Source organism: Enhydra lutris, unplaced genomic scaffold, assembly GCF_002288905.1.
Source record: "Enhydra lutris kenyoni isolate GAN:26980312 unplaced genomic scaffold, ASM228890v2 scaffoldscaffold39, whole genome shotgun sequence".
Taxonomy (NCBI): domain Eukaryota; kingdom Metazoa; phylum Chordata; class Mammalia; order Carnivora; family Mustelidae; genus Enhydra; species Enhydra lutris.
In genome coordinates, this window is record NW_019154123.1 from 25,505,882 (window position 1) to 25,522,514 (window position 16,633).

Consider the following 16,633-nt stretch of genomic DNA (forward strand, 5'->3'; position numbering starts at 1 on the left):
TTGGGAGCTTTAAAGAGAGAACATGTGAACACACTTTGTAGGTCTACTCAACACCAATGAGACCTTCTGTGTGAAGCTGGCACAGGCACTGACTTGGTCTTACCCGCCGGGGCGGCATTATTGTGGGTTATCAGCTGCAAACAAACAGAGGTGGGGCCCTTACCCAAGGACTGCAGACTTGTTTTGTTCTTACATGACCCTAGGTAAATACTGTTAGGAATACAAATGCATAGCTTAAAACTCTCCTGGGATATATGTAAAATAATTTGAGAACAACCCGGTGGCAACCCCTCCAGGAGACAGATGAATGGAAGGACTGCTCTGTGGGTGCCTGGCCTGGGAGACATGGAGTCCCATGGCACCACGGTCCCAGACCTGCCCTGTGTTCCCCACACCCCAGGCCTGGAAGAAGGGTAAAGGGAAATGATTGGGAGCAAGTGGGCAGAATGAATCTGACCTCAGACCTACAGACTGGGTCACGTGGGATCAGCGTGACAGAGTCCTGGCTAGGGAATGGCTGAGTCATGCCTAGAATTCAACCACCCCAAATTCTTCACCGGGTGAGAAACCAACCAGCCCTCCCACAAACACACTTTGCACTGGGATTACGGAGCCATGAGCCATGAGAAAAGCAGTTTTCTGGAAGTGGCCTGAGAAAAGCAGCCCTCACTAGCATCCCGAGACCCTAGTCCCACTCCCACCACACACTCTCCTGAGAGACCATAACGTGCTCAGGTGAAGTGACCTGCGCGAGGTCACAGGGCGTCATAGGCAGACCTAGAGCTCGTACCCAGGTCTTCTGACGGGAAGGCCCAGAGGTCCTGGAGACCATCTCTTGCACGGGAACCATGCTTCTCCGGCGGCAAACTCCTGACAAGAGCAGAGGTCTTATCTGCTGACCCACAACCTAGATTCTTGTCAGGGGAGGACAGCTAAAGCAGAGCAAGGCCTAGCCAGTGGAAAGGGCAAGATGTGTGGACTGCACTGAATTTCAAAGCCAAACAAATTACTGTGTCTCATCTGTGGCCTATGCACTATGGTGTCCGCTCATGCTCACTCTTGGACAGACTTGGAGGAAACCAGGAGACAGATGGAAGGTGGTGCTCTGAAATTGGAGCTCTGGCTGTCTGACATGACGCAAGCTCCCCAACCCACAGTCTATCAGGTCTGGATGCTACCGTGTTGATAAGTGTAACGTCTACACCATCACTATAATGCATGATAAATACCGTAGGGTTGTTAGATGATTCAAAGCAGCAACCTATGTAAGGCAGCTAGAACAATGTCTGACACATAAGAAGTATAAAAATTCATGTTTTTTTTTGGCCTTTCCTGACCCAACTGACCGTTTTTGGTTGGGTGCACTCAATGTGGCTGTACCTACAATGAGAGCCATCCTCCAAACCAGGACATTGCTGTTGAACCAGACAACTCTGGAAGGACATAGAGCAGCCGCCAACAAGGGGACATCATCACAAGAATGGCTTGCAGGGTCTGGCACTTTAAGATTCTGAAGGACGCTCTCAGCCCATTCAGCATTATCCTCAACATCCCCAGAGGTAAGGCAGGTTGTGTCCCCACTTCTCTGAGGCTCAGAGAAGGGAGCTGGCCTGTGCTAAGATCCCAGCGCTGACGTGACCTCCAGGGACTTGGTCTGGACACACTCCCCTGCTGTCCTGAGAACAAAGGGCAGCCACTCAGATTCCCGTGGGAGCTCTCACTCACTGTTGTCCATGCCCAGACTCACCAGTGCCCCCTAGAGAGCTGCACCTCTGGGCTTCAGCTTTGGAGGTTGTCTGGCATAGTCCTGGTATGAAGCGGGGGTGGGGGGCCGAGTCTGAGGCAAGAGGTCCCCAGTGGCCCAGGGAACCGCCACTGGGAGCCGCCTTCATCTGGGGAGGGCAGGCACTGGCCGTGGCACACAGGTGGCAAGGGAGGGGTCCCCAGGACCCAGAGACAGATGTCTCTGCTCAAATGGGGCCAGACTAAATATACCCCAGGTTTCCCCACAGCTGTGCATCCTGCCACTCTGCCGAGACCAGGCCTGGAGGGAACCTGCTGTCTGGGATCCAGGAAGGGCCAAGCTCCCTTGATGTACCGGCCTAGAAATAAAGATGGAATGTGAACTCACCGGGGGCGCCGGTACGTGGTCCCCTGGCCAGTGACTCCGTAGTCACTCACAGACTCACTCTGTCATTTAGCTACTGGGTGCCCTGTTCCACCTGGAGAGAAAGGGAACGGACCAAGCCTGCCCTCCATGGAAAGACAAGACCTGAGATCAAGAATACTTAGAAGTAGTTTCCCGACAACAAGAATGATGCCATATCCAGTACAGCTGGTGACGGGACTGGAGAAGGGGGAGGAGCAGCAGAGAGGATGGGGCAGAGAGGGGATAGATGGAGGGAAAAGGAATGACCCCCCCCAGCCCCCACTGACCCTCTGATGTCTTTCTCCTTGGCCACTTTTGCTCTGTTTTAAATCATCAGAAACTGTTTCTGAAGACCCCCACATTAACTTCTTGCTCTGGGGAGGCAGAAGCAGCAAACAGAGAACCTGTCAGCGTCCCTGAGACCCAGCAGGGGCCGGAGTAGCTGTAGGCCTGATGCGGTGGGCAGCCCCTTACCTCTGAGCATGGCTGCTCTCCACCTGTGAAGTGGAGGTCATTCACAAGGGGACTTGTGATGGGAATGGAATAATTGACAAGTCAGCTTTTCTAACCCATTAGTTGTTTTCTGTCAAAACAACGTTCCTCATTAAAAACACTGATGGTTTAAAACAGTCACATGAACTGGTATTAACTCAGTATTTCATTTCTGAAAAGTTTTTTTTTAATTCTTTTTTAAGATTTTATTTATTTATTTGATAGAAGAAGATCACAAGTAGGCAAAGAGGCAGGCAGAGAGAGAGGAGGAAGCAGGCTCCCTGCTGAGCAGAGAGCCCGACTCGGGACTTGATCCCAGGACCCTGAGATCATGACCTGAGCCGAAGGCAGAGGCTCTAACCCACTGAGCCACCCAGGCGCCCCATTTCTGAAAAGCTCTTAATTAGAGAAAGAGTTAAATACCCACCCAACAGGTGCACTTTGTTACCATTCTCATTGGCTCCTATGCAATAACTTTTATAAGCTATTTCTCAAAGCTGGAGATATGAACGAAGGCTTTAGCTTCTCTTGGGCTTGAAATTAAGAGGCATCTACAGTCTCTGTCCCCGGGGCTGGCCGTGATCTCAGCCCTCCTTCGACACTACAGTGACCCTCCTGTTCCCCCCTTCGGGTCCTTCCTTCCCCTTCCTCGGGTTTAGCAGGAAAAACACTTTGGGGTTTCTCCTTAGAAGCATTCTCTCCATCTGTCTCCTTTCTTCAGCCACCCTGATCGGATCCGAGCTTTCATTAAATACACATGTTTACACTTTGAGTAGCTTGCCTTGAAAATGGCCCTCTGCAGGCTTCCAGCTCATTCAAAACTTATTTCAGATTAGAACAAGAAATTGTGGGAAAGAGCTTAAACAGATGACACAGACACATAAAGAGAGGGTGTTGGTGGGAAACATCCTACCATCCAGGAGCCGCCCTGCTCCCAGGACTCTCCCCTATAGAAGGACCCCTGCCTATTGTCATCAGGGCCATTTACTAAGTCCCACTCTTAGAGCCTCAGACCCTGTCCTTCAGCAGCTTGCCTGCATCCCTGGATTCACCAAATGAAAATGGTTGTGGAAGGCTCTCCCCTACTTCCTAATACCCTCCCTCCTTAAACCTCTCATGGAAAGACACAGACCTCTTACAAAAGCACAGCTGGAAACCACTGCTGAGCTTTTCTGCTTAGTCATTACAACGCAAAATACCATTCCAACAGCCAATCTGGTTCACTCCAAGCCCTGTTAGGGTATGGAAACTCAGTAAATCACCATCTGAAGGGGAGCTCTGGAAGCACAGTCCTCCCTTCTTTCTTTATTTGGTGCTCAAAATCCAGCACGGTCCAGGGATCAGAGACTAGCCTCCTTTCCCTACATGCCATGACGTGACCATTGACTCTAGAGGACTAGTCAAAGGAAGCTTACCTTCACCCAGCCCCTTGCTATTAGCGGGGCATTTATGCAAGGTGTAAATCCCTAGTACTTAACTTCTCTTCCAACAAAAGTCTCTCCTAACCAAATAAACCTACTTGGTGATTGGGCAAAACTTCTACTTCTATGTCATAAAAAGAGCTTTGGTCTGTTGGCTTTTCTTCCCTCCCACTGACTTCTCTAGAACCTGAGAAGCAAACGGGAATAGAAGTGTGCAAAGAGAGAACAAAAAGAAACAATGATGTAGGACAGTCCCCAAAAGATCTCTGACCAGTAATGGCAGGGGTGCTGGATGGGAAGCAGGAATCACTGCCACCATAGCCTTCTGACTGACTCAGAAGTTACAATCAAATATAGGTCAACATAGCTCAACATAAAGGTACAGCAGCCAAAGCCCCCAGCCCTCCTTCCTAAGGAGGGCCTGGAAACCACCGTTGCCATCATACAGTCATAGAGTGGATCATATTTTGCTGTTAGGGACACAAAGCTGTTATTCTGGATGGCGTTCTTGACCAAGGCCTCCAAGCAAGCAAAGGACAGATTCGGCCAACAGTGGGCTGGACAACTAGACAGTTCTGCATTTCTTATTGTCCAATTAGTAAACCGAGGCTTCAGTTCTAAGATATGGACACACATGTACACGCATTCACTCAGAAATCTTCCTGTGGTGCATGACCCCGTTTCTGCTGTATTCAAACTACATTAAACTAGAACATTGGTTATAAAATAATTTAACATTTATCTGCTTGCCTTCCTAGAATTTAAAAGATTTCTGGGACAGATGTGTGTGGATCGGCTAAGGGTCTTCGAAGACAGACCAAAAAAAAAAAATTAAAACCAAAGTTTATCCTCCTTCAGTACATTTCTCTTTAGCTAATATTAGTAAGTATTAGAAATGTTTCCAGTGCTTGAGAGTTTATCGAGGGGAGACACCACTGGACAGATTATATAGTATCCGAAATTCCCGAGCTTAATTTGGGAGAGTGGTGGGGGTGGGAGGCTGTCAGGGCTCCGCGCTGCCCCACTTAGCACCTGTCAATAACCTGAGCGTGAACTGGGCTTCTACTGATGCTCTAAGTTTCATCTTTTTACTCTAGATAGCAGTTTCTTAAAAACCTTCCCCACATTTTATGTCCTTAGGTGCCTTTAAGGAGGCCCAACAAGCCTTCAGTTAAATAAACACCATTAAGCTGAGACACTAAAGTCAAAATGGGCAGTTAGCAAGTTAGTAAATCTACTCACTTAAGAATTTTAGCTTTGACAAAGATACTCCAGGGGGAGATAAATTAAAGTATTCTAGCCTGAGGAAGTCTCCCCCTGACCCCAATGACTCAGTCCAAATACGCTGAAATATTTACTCCCCTCTCGGATCTTCCTAGGCTCTGCAGGAATTTTGGTTAATCATCCCTTAGTGTTCGTCTTGGGTTGGGTTGGTGGGGAAAGGCTTTCACTGCCTGGTTAACTATTGGGGAATTTTTTTTTTTAATCCTGGGCTGGGGGGAAGAGAGAAGGAATATTGGTTGAAGGACTGTTGAGAGCTAGCAGGTGGGTTTCTGGCACACTCCAATGAGCACTGAGCCCCCAGGGAAGTCAAGAGGTAAAGTGACATACTTCTAGAGAGGCCATTACCGCTGTGTGCTTTCAAGCATTCCCTGAACACCATCTCACAGAGGAGGCCCCGATCCACAGGCAATAATGACTAAGAAAGGGTCCTTGCCTGCAGGGAGCTTACAGTCTAGCAGGGAAGACAATTAAACCAGCAATTAGAGTGAAATCCCACAGTTAGAATAAAATGTGGGCTCCTTACCCCTAGAGGCCCTGTATGAGGTGCCCCTGCCCCTCTTTCTGAACTCCTTCTCACTTTGCTCCAGCCACCCTGGCTTATCTGCCTGTTCCTTGAATAGGCTGACCTTGCTCCCAATTTTAGGGCCTTTGCACCTGCTGTCCCGCCTGCCTGGAGTCCTGTTTCTCCAGCTCCCTGAAGTTTATGCTCAAAAGTCCCCTCCACCTAGAGCCTTCCTTCACCACCCAATGTGCTCCTCACCCATCCCCCAGAAGGATCTCTTCCACCTTTCTCCGTCAGAACATGATTAAACTAGGTAGTGATTATGGCGCGTCTCCCCATCAGAACGCATGCACCCGGAAGGCAGAGCGTGTCTGCCCTGCTCACTGGGGCCTCCCCAGAATGATGTCTGGCCCAAAGCAGGGGCTCGGGACAGATTTATTGGCAAATAAGCACAATGATAGGGGAAGTTCAGCCAGCGAGAGGACTCACTCTGGGGTTCCCGGGGAGGGCTTCCTAAAGGAAGGGACATTTGCTAGGGAGAGAGGCAGATTTTGGAGAAAGGGGTTGCAGAGAAGAGGTAGAGAAAGCTGGGTAAAGTGGCCTCAGAAATCACATCAGAGTGCTGGGCCAGCGATTTCTGGATGATTGCAAAACCTTGGCAAAAGGCTAACGAGGTGAGAAAGAGCACCCACACCTGGCGTTCCGCGGAGCATATGCGGGGTTCTGGGCTGAGCGAGCCTGCAGCACAGCCGCCCTGGAAACCTCCTCCTCCTCAGAAAGCTGATCGCAAGGGCGCCTGACTGAAGGGCGCCCTCTCGTGGCCAGAGCCCCTAGAATGGGGTCCTCCTCGGGCTCTAGTGTCTCTGCCAGGTGCCTCCCTCCCTCTAGAATTCCGGGATTCTCGCTCCTTCCTAAAAACAAACGAACAGGCACACGGATGGACAGACAACCGCCGTCCACCCACGGTGGCAAAGTTGATCCTTTTGTAAAACCGCTTAGACTTGGCATTTTGAATGATTTTACCGTGTGTAAAGGTTGGGGGGCAGTCTGTTTGTCAAAATTGCAACAGCACACATCGAGCCCTTCCTCTGTTCTGAGGACATTCCGTGTATTCGTTAACTCAATCCTCAGTACTGCGGACTGTGACTATCAGTGTCCCCATTGCATGGAAGAGGAAAGCGAGGCCCTGAGGGTGGAATGGCGCCCCCGTGGCCAGGCAAGTTAGTGGTGCAGCAGGATTCACTCCAGGCCAGTCAGCTCCCCGGCCAGGATGGGACTGTGATTTTGCCACACTGAGGGTTAACAGAAAAGCCAGGCCTTGGGCAGCTAAAGAGAGACTGGAAGGGAACCATGCTCGGTGCAGTGGGAACAAATGTCTCTCCTGTGGTCCCCCACCCCCTCAGATGCCCCCAGAGACCTAGAGCTCCAGGAACTGCCAATAAAGTAAGAAAAAACTCCACAGCTGAGGATGGGGTAGGACATGGCCTTTAGCTGCCTGACCGCCCAGGGCAGGGAGCCAGGGTGTCCCTGTGCCAGGCTCAGCCCGCCTGGCTCCTGTGCCGACAGCCCAGCCCTGTGGCCCGCGCGTGGCCGCGTCTCTCAGCCTGCTTCACCATTTATGGTATCTGAGCCTCTGTTTGGCCTTCACAGGCCAGCAAATCCCCACACCGGGAGGGAGTTCTCACTCACGCGGGGCTGTTCTCAGAGCAAACCCCAAAGGCTCTTGGCAGAGCTCTTGCTGGGGACCTGTTTCTGCTTTAAGACATGTGTGCATGGGCAGTCACCCAGACCCCACTCCTCCCACAGACCTGGGGACAAGGAGGACGGCCCCAAAGACTCCTTGATCCTTCATCTGAGGACCCCCACCTCCAGAAGAACTATTAGCTCAGCTGGGTCTCTTTAATCCAAACTAAACCCAGGCAAGTGGGGACAGGCACAGGATTAGCAAGGCCACTAGCTGAAGTCTTGGGCAATAGACCCATCAGATGTCACTCTGGCCCTCTTGCCCCTTACTAGGCTTTGGAGCAGGCCATGTGGACTTGCAAAGAGAGCCCCCCTGTTGGGAAGGGGAGGGTCGCTCCTCTGGCCCAAAGAGATGAAGCTCAGATCTCTTTTCGTTTCATTATCACAATTTCCTGAGGCCCTTCAATGAGCCATGAAAGGAGACCTGTAAGGACAAAGCCAGAATTCCAGCTGACAGATTCCAGGGGTGGGGGTGGCCAGAATCAGGCTCCCTCCTGGGTGTGAACGGCTTCCTGGAAGGAAGCAGAGGCCAGGTGATGACTCCACGCTAGCGCCTTTCAGAGAAATTGGGGAGTCCTGGGAATGGGCCCCTTTTGGGCAAAGAGCCCCACAGAGCACCAACCCCTAATCCTTATGGGTGACACTGCCCGGCCTACAGGGCCCAGGCTGTCCCCTTGGGCCAGTGAATGCACACCCTGGAAAAGGGCATAGGACTGAGCACAGGCTTGGAGTCACGAGGATCTGCGTCTGGAAGCCCAGTCTGACTTTACCAGCTTGTGTGCTTGGGCGAGTCGCGTAAGCTTTTTGAGACCTCCAGACTCTTTGGTCTAAAATAAGGGAGAGTGCGGGCCTCCCCAGGCCTGCTGAGGTCTAAATGAGAAAGTATTTAACGCAGTAACCAGCACGTGATTTCCGCCTTGCCCTTTTCGGTGGAACCAGGTCGTGTGTCCTCCCAGAAGGCAGTTGCCCACGTTATAGGGAGCGCCACCCCACACCCCCCAAGACCTGAACCCTAGGGGGCAGAGGGAAGAGACATGGTCTCCTGCCAGTATGCCGGGGAGCGGGAGCCTAGGCCCTGGGAGTGGGGGGAAGGTAGGGAAGCAGGCTTACCTGGACACCCCGGCCCCGGGGAGCATTCCCCCTGCACCATCACCATGCCTGCCGACCCCACAGCCCAGACAGTTCTGTCTCAAGTGCTGTGACTCCCCTGGAACTTCCTGGGACTAAGGGCTGGGTGCGGATCAATGGATGAGCGTGGTAACCAGATTACTGGGCACCAGGCTGCTGATGTATGAAAACCAGCCTAGGCTGGTGGGGAGGAGCAGGGTCAAGGAAAAGGGGAACATCCTGTGACCCTCTTGAAGCCCCCAGTGAGGGAGGTAGCACTAGTGAGACCCCCTGAGTCCTAAGGGAGTATGCGAGTATTCCTCCTGGGGTACCTTTCCATGTGAGGAGACTTCTTACCACACTGGAAGCTTCTTGAGCCAAGGGAGCCCTTGCCTCTTTCCACTGCATCCTACCTCAGCCCCACTGGGGTAAGGGGGTGGGGAGGGGGCCTTTGCCTTGTGACTGTGGACCTCTAGAGGCCATTTCCTCCACCTGCCTGCCTTCAGGTGCAGTGTGCTCTTTCTCCAAAGCAGGTGTCTGCTTCAAAGGTGCTTCTAGAGAGGCGCCCAGAGGCTCCTACCATGGACAGTGACCCGGGCGCTGCAGGACACCTGCCCCATGGTGTTCTTGGCCAGGCAGGTGTAGATGCCGTCATCTTCCGGCAGGGCGTCCTGGATGTGGAGCTCGGCCACGCCGGCCTCACAGGAGGAGTGAGCATACTGGATGGGCTGCTCTGTGGAGGGAAGCACAGGAAAGCTCAGGCCAGGTGTGGGGAGGCTCTCCGGTGTGGGGCTGCAGCTGTCACGTCACCATGCTTGCTCAGATCTACTGCGGGTTGACGACATATTTGGCCGTCCCCTAGCCTGCTGGATAGAGGAAGCCAGGTGTTAGGGAGGGAGATGAAGGAGAGACAGTGATTGTTGGGGCACAGGAACAAGTCTGGGGCTGGAAGGACTGTGGGAAGAGATTCTGGAGGCACTGCAAATGCAGGAGGGAAGGGGGCATAGTTCTGTGCATTTTGTTTAAAGGAACAGCCCCAGCATCCATAGCCTAGACTTCACAGAAGTCTGAGCCTGGAAAGAATCTTACAGGGTCATCTGGCCCAGAGCCCAGCCTCAGGCACAACAGGACTCACCCAGACAACAGGAGGCTCCTGGCTCCTTTTAGACGTCTCCAGAAATAATGTGTCCATTTCCCACTACAGATATTCATCAGAAAGCAAGTGTGTGACCTCAATCTGATGCTGCAATTCGGTGCATTTTGGTGCATTTTAGGGTTCATGGAAAAGATAAATATGCGAAACTAAAAATGACTCAGGCCCCTTCTTTCCAGAGTCCCTGCCATGAGAGGCCCTTTATTCAGGACACATAAAGTCCTGCATGGAGATAGAAGTGCATGCTATGAACGTCAGTGGTTTCCTTAATGCTATACGTCCCTGGGACTTTATCATTCCAGGATGTGAGCTTTTATTTCCAGGGGAAAAAAAAAAAATCTCATCACTGAAGATTCTGGCCTCAGAACAGGAATGTGTCTGCTCACCATATAGGAAGCAACTGTCAGTTGCTTCCCTTGTCAGGCGCCAGGGTCCTGGTTTGCACTTCATAAAACTGGGGGTGGGTAGTGGGGGGGAAGGAGTAAGTGCGGAAAGAAGTCCTCTCCCTGCAGTCCAATGTTTTCTTCTGCACATAGCAACACCTCGTGTCTCCATGACAGTCTGCAGAGACTGCCAAGCAAGCATGCTATAGGGCGGGAAGGAAAAGAGTTTGCCCTTCATAAAGGTGGGGCTGGGAGCTGGGGAAAGGCAGGGGCCAGGATTGGGCGACCGAGAGGACTGAACACTGCTCTTGGCTTTTTGTGAAAAGAAATGACACTCTACAACCTCTCTTCCTTGAGAATACCAGTACATTCCACGACATCTATCAAAGCACCTCTGCTGTCGAAATGTGCCAACAAAGTGTTTGAGATCTCTTTTGTTACTGGAGCATAACTCACTTTGGCTCTACACACATGGGATAGAATGGTGGCTTCAGAAAGGAGTTGAGGGCTCGGGGCACTCAGAATTGAGAGACATAGAACTCTCCCCACCAGGAGATGGGAAGACTGGTTAGCCGCCCAGAGAACTTGAGCATGATCGCCCTCTAGTGGTAATGGTGTGGAAATGCCAACATTGACCAAAAATAAAAAGGTAGAGTGGCTTTTCCAGGTCCTGAGGGGTACAGACCAGGCATCCGCAAACTACTACTCATGGGTCAAATCTGACCTGCAGCCTGTTTTTGTATAGCCTGAAAGCAAAGAATGTTGTTACAGAGTTTAAATCGTTGAAAAAAAATCAACAAGAAAATATTTCGTGATCTGTGCGGAGTGTATGAAATTCACATTTCAGTGTCCATAAATAAAGTTTTATTGCAACACTGTCACACTTATTCATCTACATATTGTCTCTGGCTGCTTTTCTGCTGCCACAACAGCAGAGTTGAGTAGTTGTGACAGAGACAATATGGCCAGCGAAGCTGAAAATACTTACTATCTGGCTTTATGGAAAATGTTTCTTGACCCATGGTCTGGATTCTGAGCCAGAGGGAAGTGAAACTCTCTTACTCAGATCCATTACTAGTCCTTAAAGTCCGTGTTCTGTTCCAGTTGCAAAGAGGCTGCCTCTTTGTAGTCAGTTCCAGGATCCGACAGAAGCTCTGTCCATAGCGAGGGGCAGAGGGAAGGGTGACTTCAATTGTCACTTATTTGCCCAAGAATATGACACATGGGAAAACTATATTCACCTTTTCTCACTGACTAGAGATAACCTCTAGCAAAGCATAAGCAAACTATACCAATTAGGGAGGTTCACAAGTAACACGTCAATAGCGTAGAAACAGCTGGGGGCGATTTGGTGCATAGCTGACAAGTGCCACTGTCCGAGAGGAGCCTGTTTCTATCAGCCCTGAGAGGTCTGGGTCCCAAACATTCTGTTTCAGCCCATCTCCTCACCCATAAAGAGGCTGATGCCCGGGGAGTGAAGAGGGGTGTCCAAGGTCCCCCAAGCCCTAGATGGCAGAGAAGGCTAAGTGCCCTTGTCTCCGACTGGCGGCTCTTCCTTCATCCTCCCCGTGGATCCCCAAAGCAGGGGCTCCCAAAACAGACCCCATTCAACATTAACAACTTGATGGACTGTTCTCAGTTCTTTTTTGTTTTGTTTTGTTCTGTTTTGTTTTTAAGATTTTATTTATTTGACAGAGTGAGAGAGCACTAGCAGAGGGAGCAGTAGAGGCAGAGGGAGAGGAAGAAGCAGGCTCCCCACTAAGCAGGGAGCCCAATGCGGTGCTTGATCCCAGGAACCCAGGATCATGACCTGAGCTAAAGGCAGATGCCCAATGGACTGAGCCACCCAGGCGCCCCTGTTCTCAGTTCTAAAATTAGAGTTCTCCCATACTTTTGGAATCAAAAGGCTTTTTTACCAAGAGAAGAGTGATAATATATGACTGCAGATTTTTTCAAAAGACCTTACTTGGCCAAAAAAAAAAAAAAAAAAAGTTGGAATGTCTCTATAGGACTGTAACAATAAAAAGAATTGCTGGTCTACAAATCCCAAAACCAACTGCCACTAAATAGAAGGCGAGGTTCAGGGATGTCTGGGTGGCTTAGTCGGTTGAGCGGCTGCCTTCAGCTCAGGTCACGATCCCAGGGTCCTGGGATCGAGTCCCATATCTGGCTCATTGCTCAGCAGGGAGCTTGCTTCTCCCCCTGCCTGCAGCTGCCCCTGGGAGCTTGTGTGCTCTCTGACAAAGAAATAAATAAAATTCTATAAAAATAAATAAAAAAAATAAAAGGTGAGGTTCCATGAGTAACTTCTAGTATGGTTCATTTATTTGTTAATTTGTTTACTTATTGACTCAACAAATATTTATTGAGGACCTACTGTGAGCCTGGCCAAGTTGGTTGTGCACCCATGTACATTAGCTGTTTCATATAAAGGATCTAATTCACTTCACAGCCCCCACCCTGGGAGGCAGTTGACATTATTCCCATGCTGCAGGAGCTCAAGGCTCAGATAGGAATAGCAACTTGCCCGGCGTCTCCTGCCAGCCAATAGCAGACTCCATGGTCCCGTGAGCTCCCTGTACCCTGCAGGTTCGTGCCAAGCCAAGAGAGAAGGCAGGCAGGGTCAAAGGGCCCAGGGGGCTGGAGCAAGGGGAACTCACCATTGAGCAGCCAAGTGATTTGGGGGACCGGGGTCCCCTGCACTGAGCACCGCAGCACAAAGTCCTGGCCCTCGACGACAGTGCAGTCCTTCAGGACCCTGGAGAACGAGGGTGCCACCTCCGGTGCGGCCAGGCCTGCAAGGGCAGAGAACACACGGGCTGTCTCAGACCACATCCAGTGGGCACAGGCACTGGGCTTTCTCAGGAGCCTGGCTTGGCCTTAACCTCTCTGCATGCTTGGAGGCAGGCTGCACCACAGGTGTGGAGACCTGGGGCCAGAGACGGAGAAACCAGCAGTGGCTTATTCATGGTCACAGAGCAGCCCAGGTCCACAAGCGCTCAGGACTTGGGCCTGCCTCCTCCTCTGGGACTCAGGCTCCTCCTCGCCTGTCCTGGAGCACCCACAGAGCTCCTTCTTCCCTGCTTTCCTGGTCCCCCATTACTCCCCAGCATCCCTTCTCTCCTTTACCACATCCCACTGGACCTGCACAATCTTGAGAATCTCTTTGTAACTGTAGAGACAAACATGCCCACTGGGAGGACATTTCAATTTTTTTTTTTTTAAAGATTTTATTTATTTATTTGATAGAGATCACAGGTAGGCAGAGAGGCAGGCAGAGAGAGAGGAGGAAGCAGGCTCCCTGCTGAGCAGAGAGCCCGATACGGGGCTCGATCCCAGGACCCTGGGATCGTGACCTGAGCTGAAGGCAGAGGCTTTAACCCACTGAGCCACCCAGGCGCCCCACATTTCAATTTTAAAGTGTTATTTTTTCCAATCCCAGGACTGGATCAAACAACAAAGACTCACATGTGTCCTAGTTTTCCAACCTGAGCCAATGGCTCAGGACTGCTGGGGGCCTGGGACTATGCATTCCTAAGTTCCCTCAGGACTCTGAGGCATATTTTCATTGAGAACCATTGAACGGAACTTTCCAGAAGCCCTCAACAGGTGGACTGGGGAAGCATTTTGTAGATTGCAGGGGGGGGGTGCTTAACTAAGAGGAATAGGGATAGATGGTCTCTTCCACAAGCAGAACATACTGCAGAAATGTCAAAGTGGCTGGGAGCCGAGAAGGGGGAAAGGATTTGGTGATTAGAAGAGGCCTCCCCTGTGCCTCTCAGGACAAGCTATTCCATGCAGCGGTGAGAGGTAAGCTATATTGTATTGTAGGGGTTTAAGGATGAAAGCTGGTACATGAGGGCTTACCACATGCCAGGCACCTTCCCACATGAGACTGTGACAGTGCCATGAGATTGTTTTCTTCAGCTCATTTTATAGACCTGGTTAGCAGTTTGTCATAGTCCGACCAGCAAAGGCAGGCTTTACACCTGGCTCTCTACCTCTGTCTCTGGACTCCCTCCTCCACACCAGAGCTCCCCTACGGGCAAGTAGGCCGTGGGAGAGCAGCTAAGTCAGAACAACGGTGCATCTGATTGGGTCTGGTGCCAAGGGAAGGGATGGACTGACTACCTCGAGAGGTGTGGGCACCTCTATCCCTTTCTTCAGCCGGCATCACATTCCCTCACAGGGAACGGCCTTTGGGAGCCATTGAAAAAAACATGGACTTCATGTCAAGCCAACATGGATTAGAAACAGGCTATCTTTTACAAGGACTGTGACCTTGGACAAGTCATTTAACTTCACCACAGCTCAGTATTCCCATCTGGAAAATGGGTGTGACTACAATTAGCTCCTCGGACCGCTAGGATAATAACTAAATGGAACAACAGAGGTAAAGCGTTTAGCACAAAGCCTGCCACACTGAGCAGGCTTTTGTGGAGTGTTGGCTGTTACCCTCAAGGAGAAGCTACACATCGAGACGAGACCTGCCATGAGTCTGGGGGTGGAAGACAGTGGAGAGATGGAGTGGGAGCTTAAGGAGCCACTGAGCAAAAAGCAGAGGTTCTTTCCTTTTTCACTAGAGCATGCTTGCAGGGAGAAGAGAGAGGCCTCTGCATGCGGGCAGGGGGACAGACGGAAAAAATGGTGGGAGAGTGAATCATCATTAAGTAAGACCTCTGGGGAGCGGGGAAGGGATGGACAGAGAAGTCCTGGTAAGGGAGACAGAGTTTTATGTGGTAACAGGAGAAAACAGAGAAAGAAGGTGATACCAGAGAAGCAGAAAGAACACACATCAGGGGACTTCTTGGTGAAGTCGTCCAGAAAGGTTTTAGAATACTCAGTGTCTCCATAGGGAGAGGGAGCCCAGAAGCACTTTTTTGCAAGGTCAGAGTAAGGGATCCCAAAAATCCGCTCCTCCACACAAGCAACAAGAACACTGGCCAAAACAGTCAAAATCCACTTTTTCAGAACTCCGGAAATTAACCAAAGGCCCACAACATTCTGAAGGGCATGCGTTGAAAAACCAACAGCTGACCGTTGGTAAGAAGAGCTGGCTTGGCGGCATGCGTAATTCCCGCCCTGTTTGTCCCGGGTTCTGTGGGAGCTTTAAAGACCACATTCTCTTTCACCCCAAACTTGCTGCAAGTATAGTCTCAGTGCACGGCTTCCATTTCGTAATAACAGCGGCCACTCCAACATAAGCCTGTGGGTTTTTAGCCTTTGCTGGACATGATGCCACGGGTCCATCCCCTGCACGGAGCCTCAGCTGAGGAGGCTCGGGCTCTTGGACTTGTGAACCCTACAGGCACTCCCACCTCCAAACGGAATGGAGACTCTTTCTTAAGAAGAAATTCATGGACAGAGTGAAAATGCCAATTAAGAAGTAAATCAAGGGGGCGCCTGGGTGGCTCAGTGGCTTAAAGCCTCTGCCTTCGGCTCAGGTCATGATCCCAGGGTCTTGGGATCAATCCCCGCATCAGGCTCTTTGCTCCACAGGGAGCCTGCTTCCTCCTCTCTCTCTGCCTACTTGTAATATCTGTCTGTCAAATAAAAAATAAAATCTTTAAAAAAAAAAAAAGTAGTAAATCAACAATACACATGTGGTGAGAAGACTACTCCCCACCTCTTCCTAAGCATCCCCAGTTTCCTTTCTTTGAGGCAACGTGTGGACCCTTCCAGATATGTTTAATGTACGCATAAGCATCTCTTTGCACATATCTACACAGATTCTCTTCCTTTTATGCAAATACATATGACACCTACAGCTCTGCACTTGGCTCTTCTCCCTTCCTAGCATCTTGGCCACGTTTCACCATCAGAGTCCGTAGGTCAGCCATATTCGTTTTACTGGCTGCATGGAATCCCACTGTAGGGATGAACCACTAAGTTCTTCTCCTTCCTTTTTTTCGGAAACGTCTATTATTGCAAATTTCAAATATATACACTAGGAAAGACAGCAGTACTGTGGATTACCATATACTTGTTTCTCAAATTTAATGATTATCAACTCACGGCCCCTCTCATTTCATTTGTACCCCCACCAGCTCCCACTACACACGGATTATTTCAGAAGCAAATATCATCTATCATTTCCACTAGTAAATAACTCATTTTATATCTCTAAAATACACAGGCATAAAAAAAAATAAAAGACTGCCATCCTATCTTAAAAATGGCACTAATTCCATTCTATCATATACCTTGTGAATGCTCAAATTTTCCTGGTGTTCTCATTAAACAAAGTTTTAAAAGGTGTCTCTATCAGGAGCCACACAAAGTCCACGGATTGTGATTACTGATATCTTTTACATATCTTTTCACCTAAGTTTCCTATTGGTTGTCCCTCCTTTTCTCTTTTTCTTGCAATTTATTTGTTGAAAAAAACAGGCAAAGGTT

General features: G+C 50.2%; 1 protein-coding gene across 6 annotated transcripts in view; it reads right to left on the reverse strand.

The window, feature by feature from the left end:
* The window catches only part of LOC111154981 (myosin light chain kinase), a 174,293-nt gene that overhangs the window by 94,418 nt on the left and 63,242 nt on the right, over nucleotides 1-16,633 (reverse strand). For all 6 annotated transcript variants that reach the window (XM_022514943.1, XM_022514945.1, XM_022514949.1 and 3 more), the window contains 2 exons: nucleotides 12,895-13,029; nucleotides 9,279-9,431 (listed from right to left, as the gene is read on the reverse strand). In XM_022514943.1, coding sequence (XP_022370651.1) covers nucleotides 9,279-9,431; nucleotides 12,895-13,029 — 288 coding nt within the window. The remainder of the gene's footprint in view (nucleotides 1-9,278; nucleotides 9,432-12,894; nucleotides 13,030-16,633) is intronic.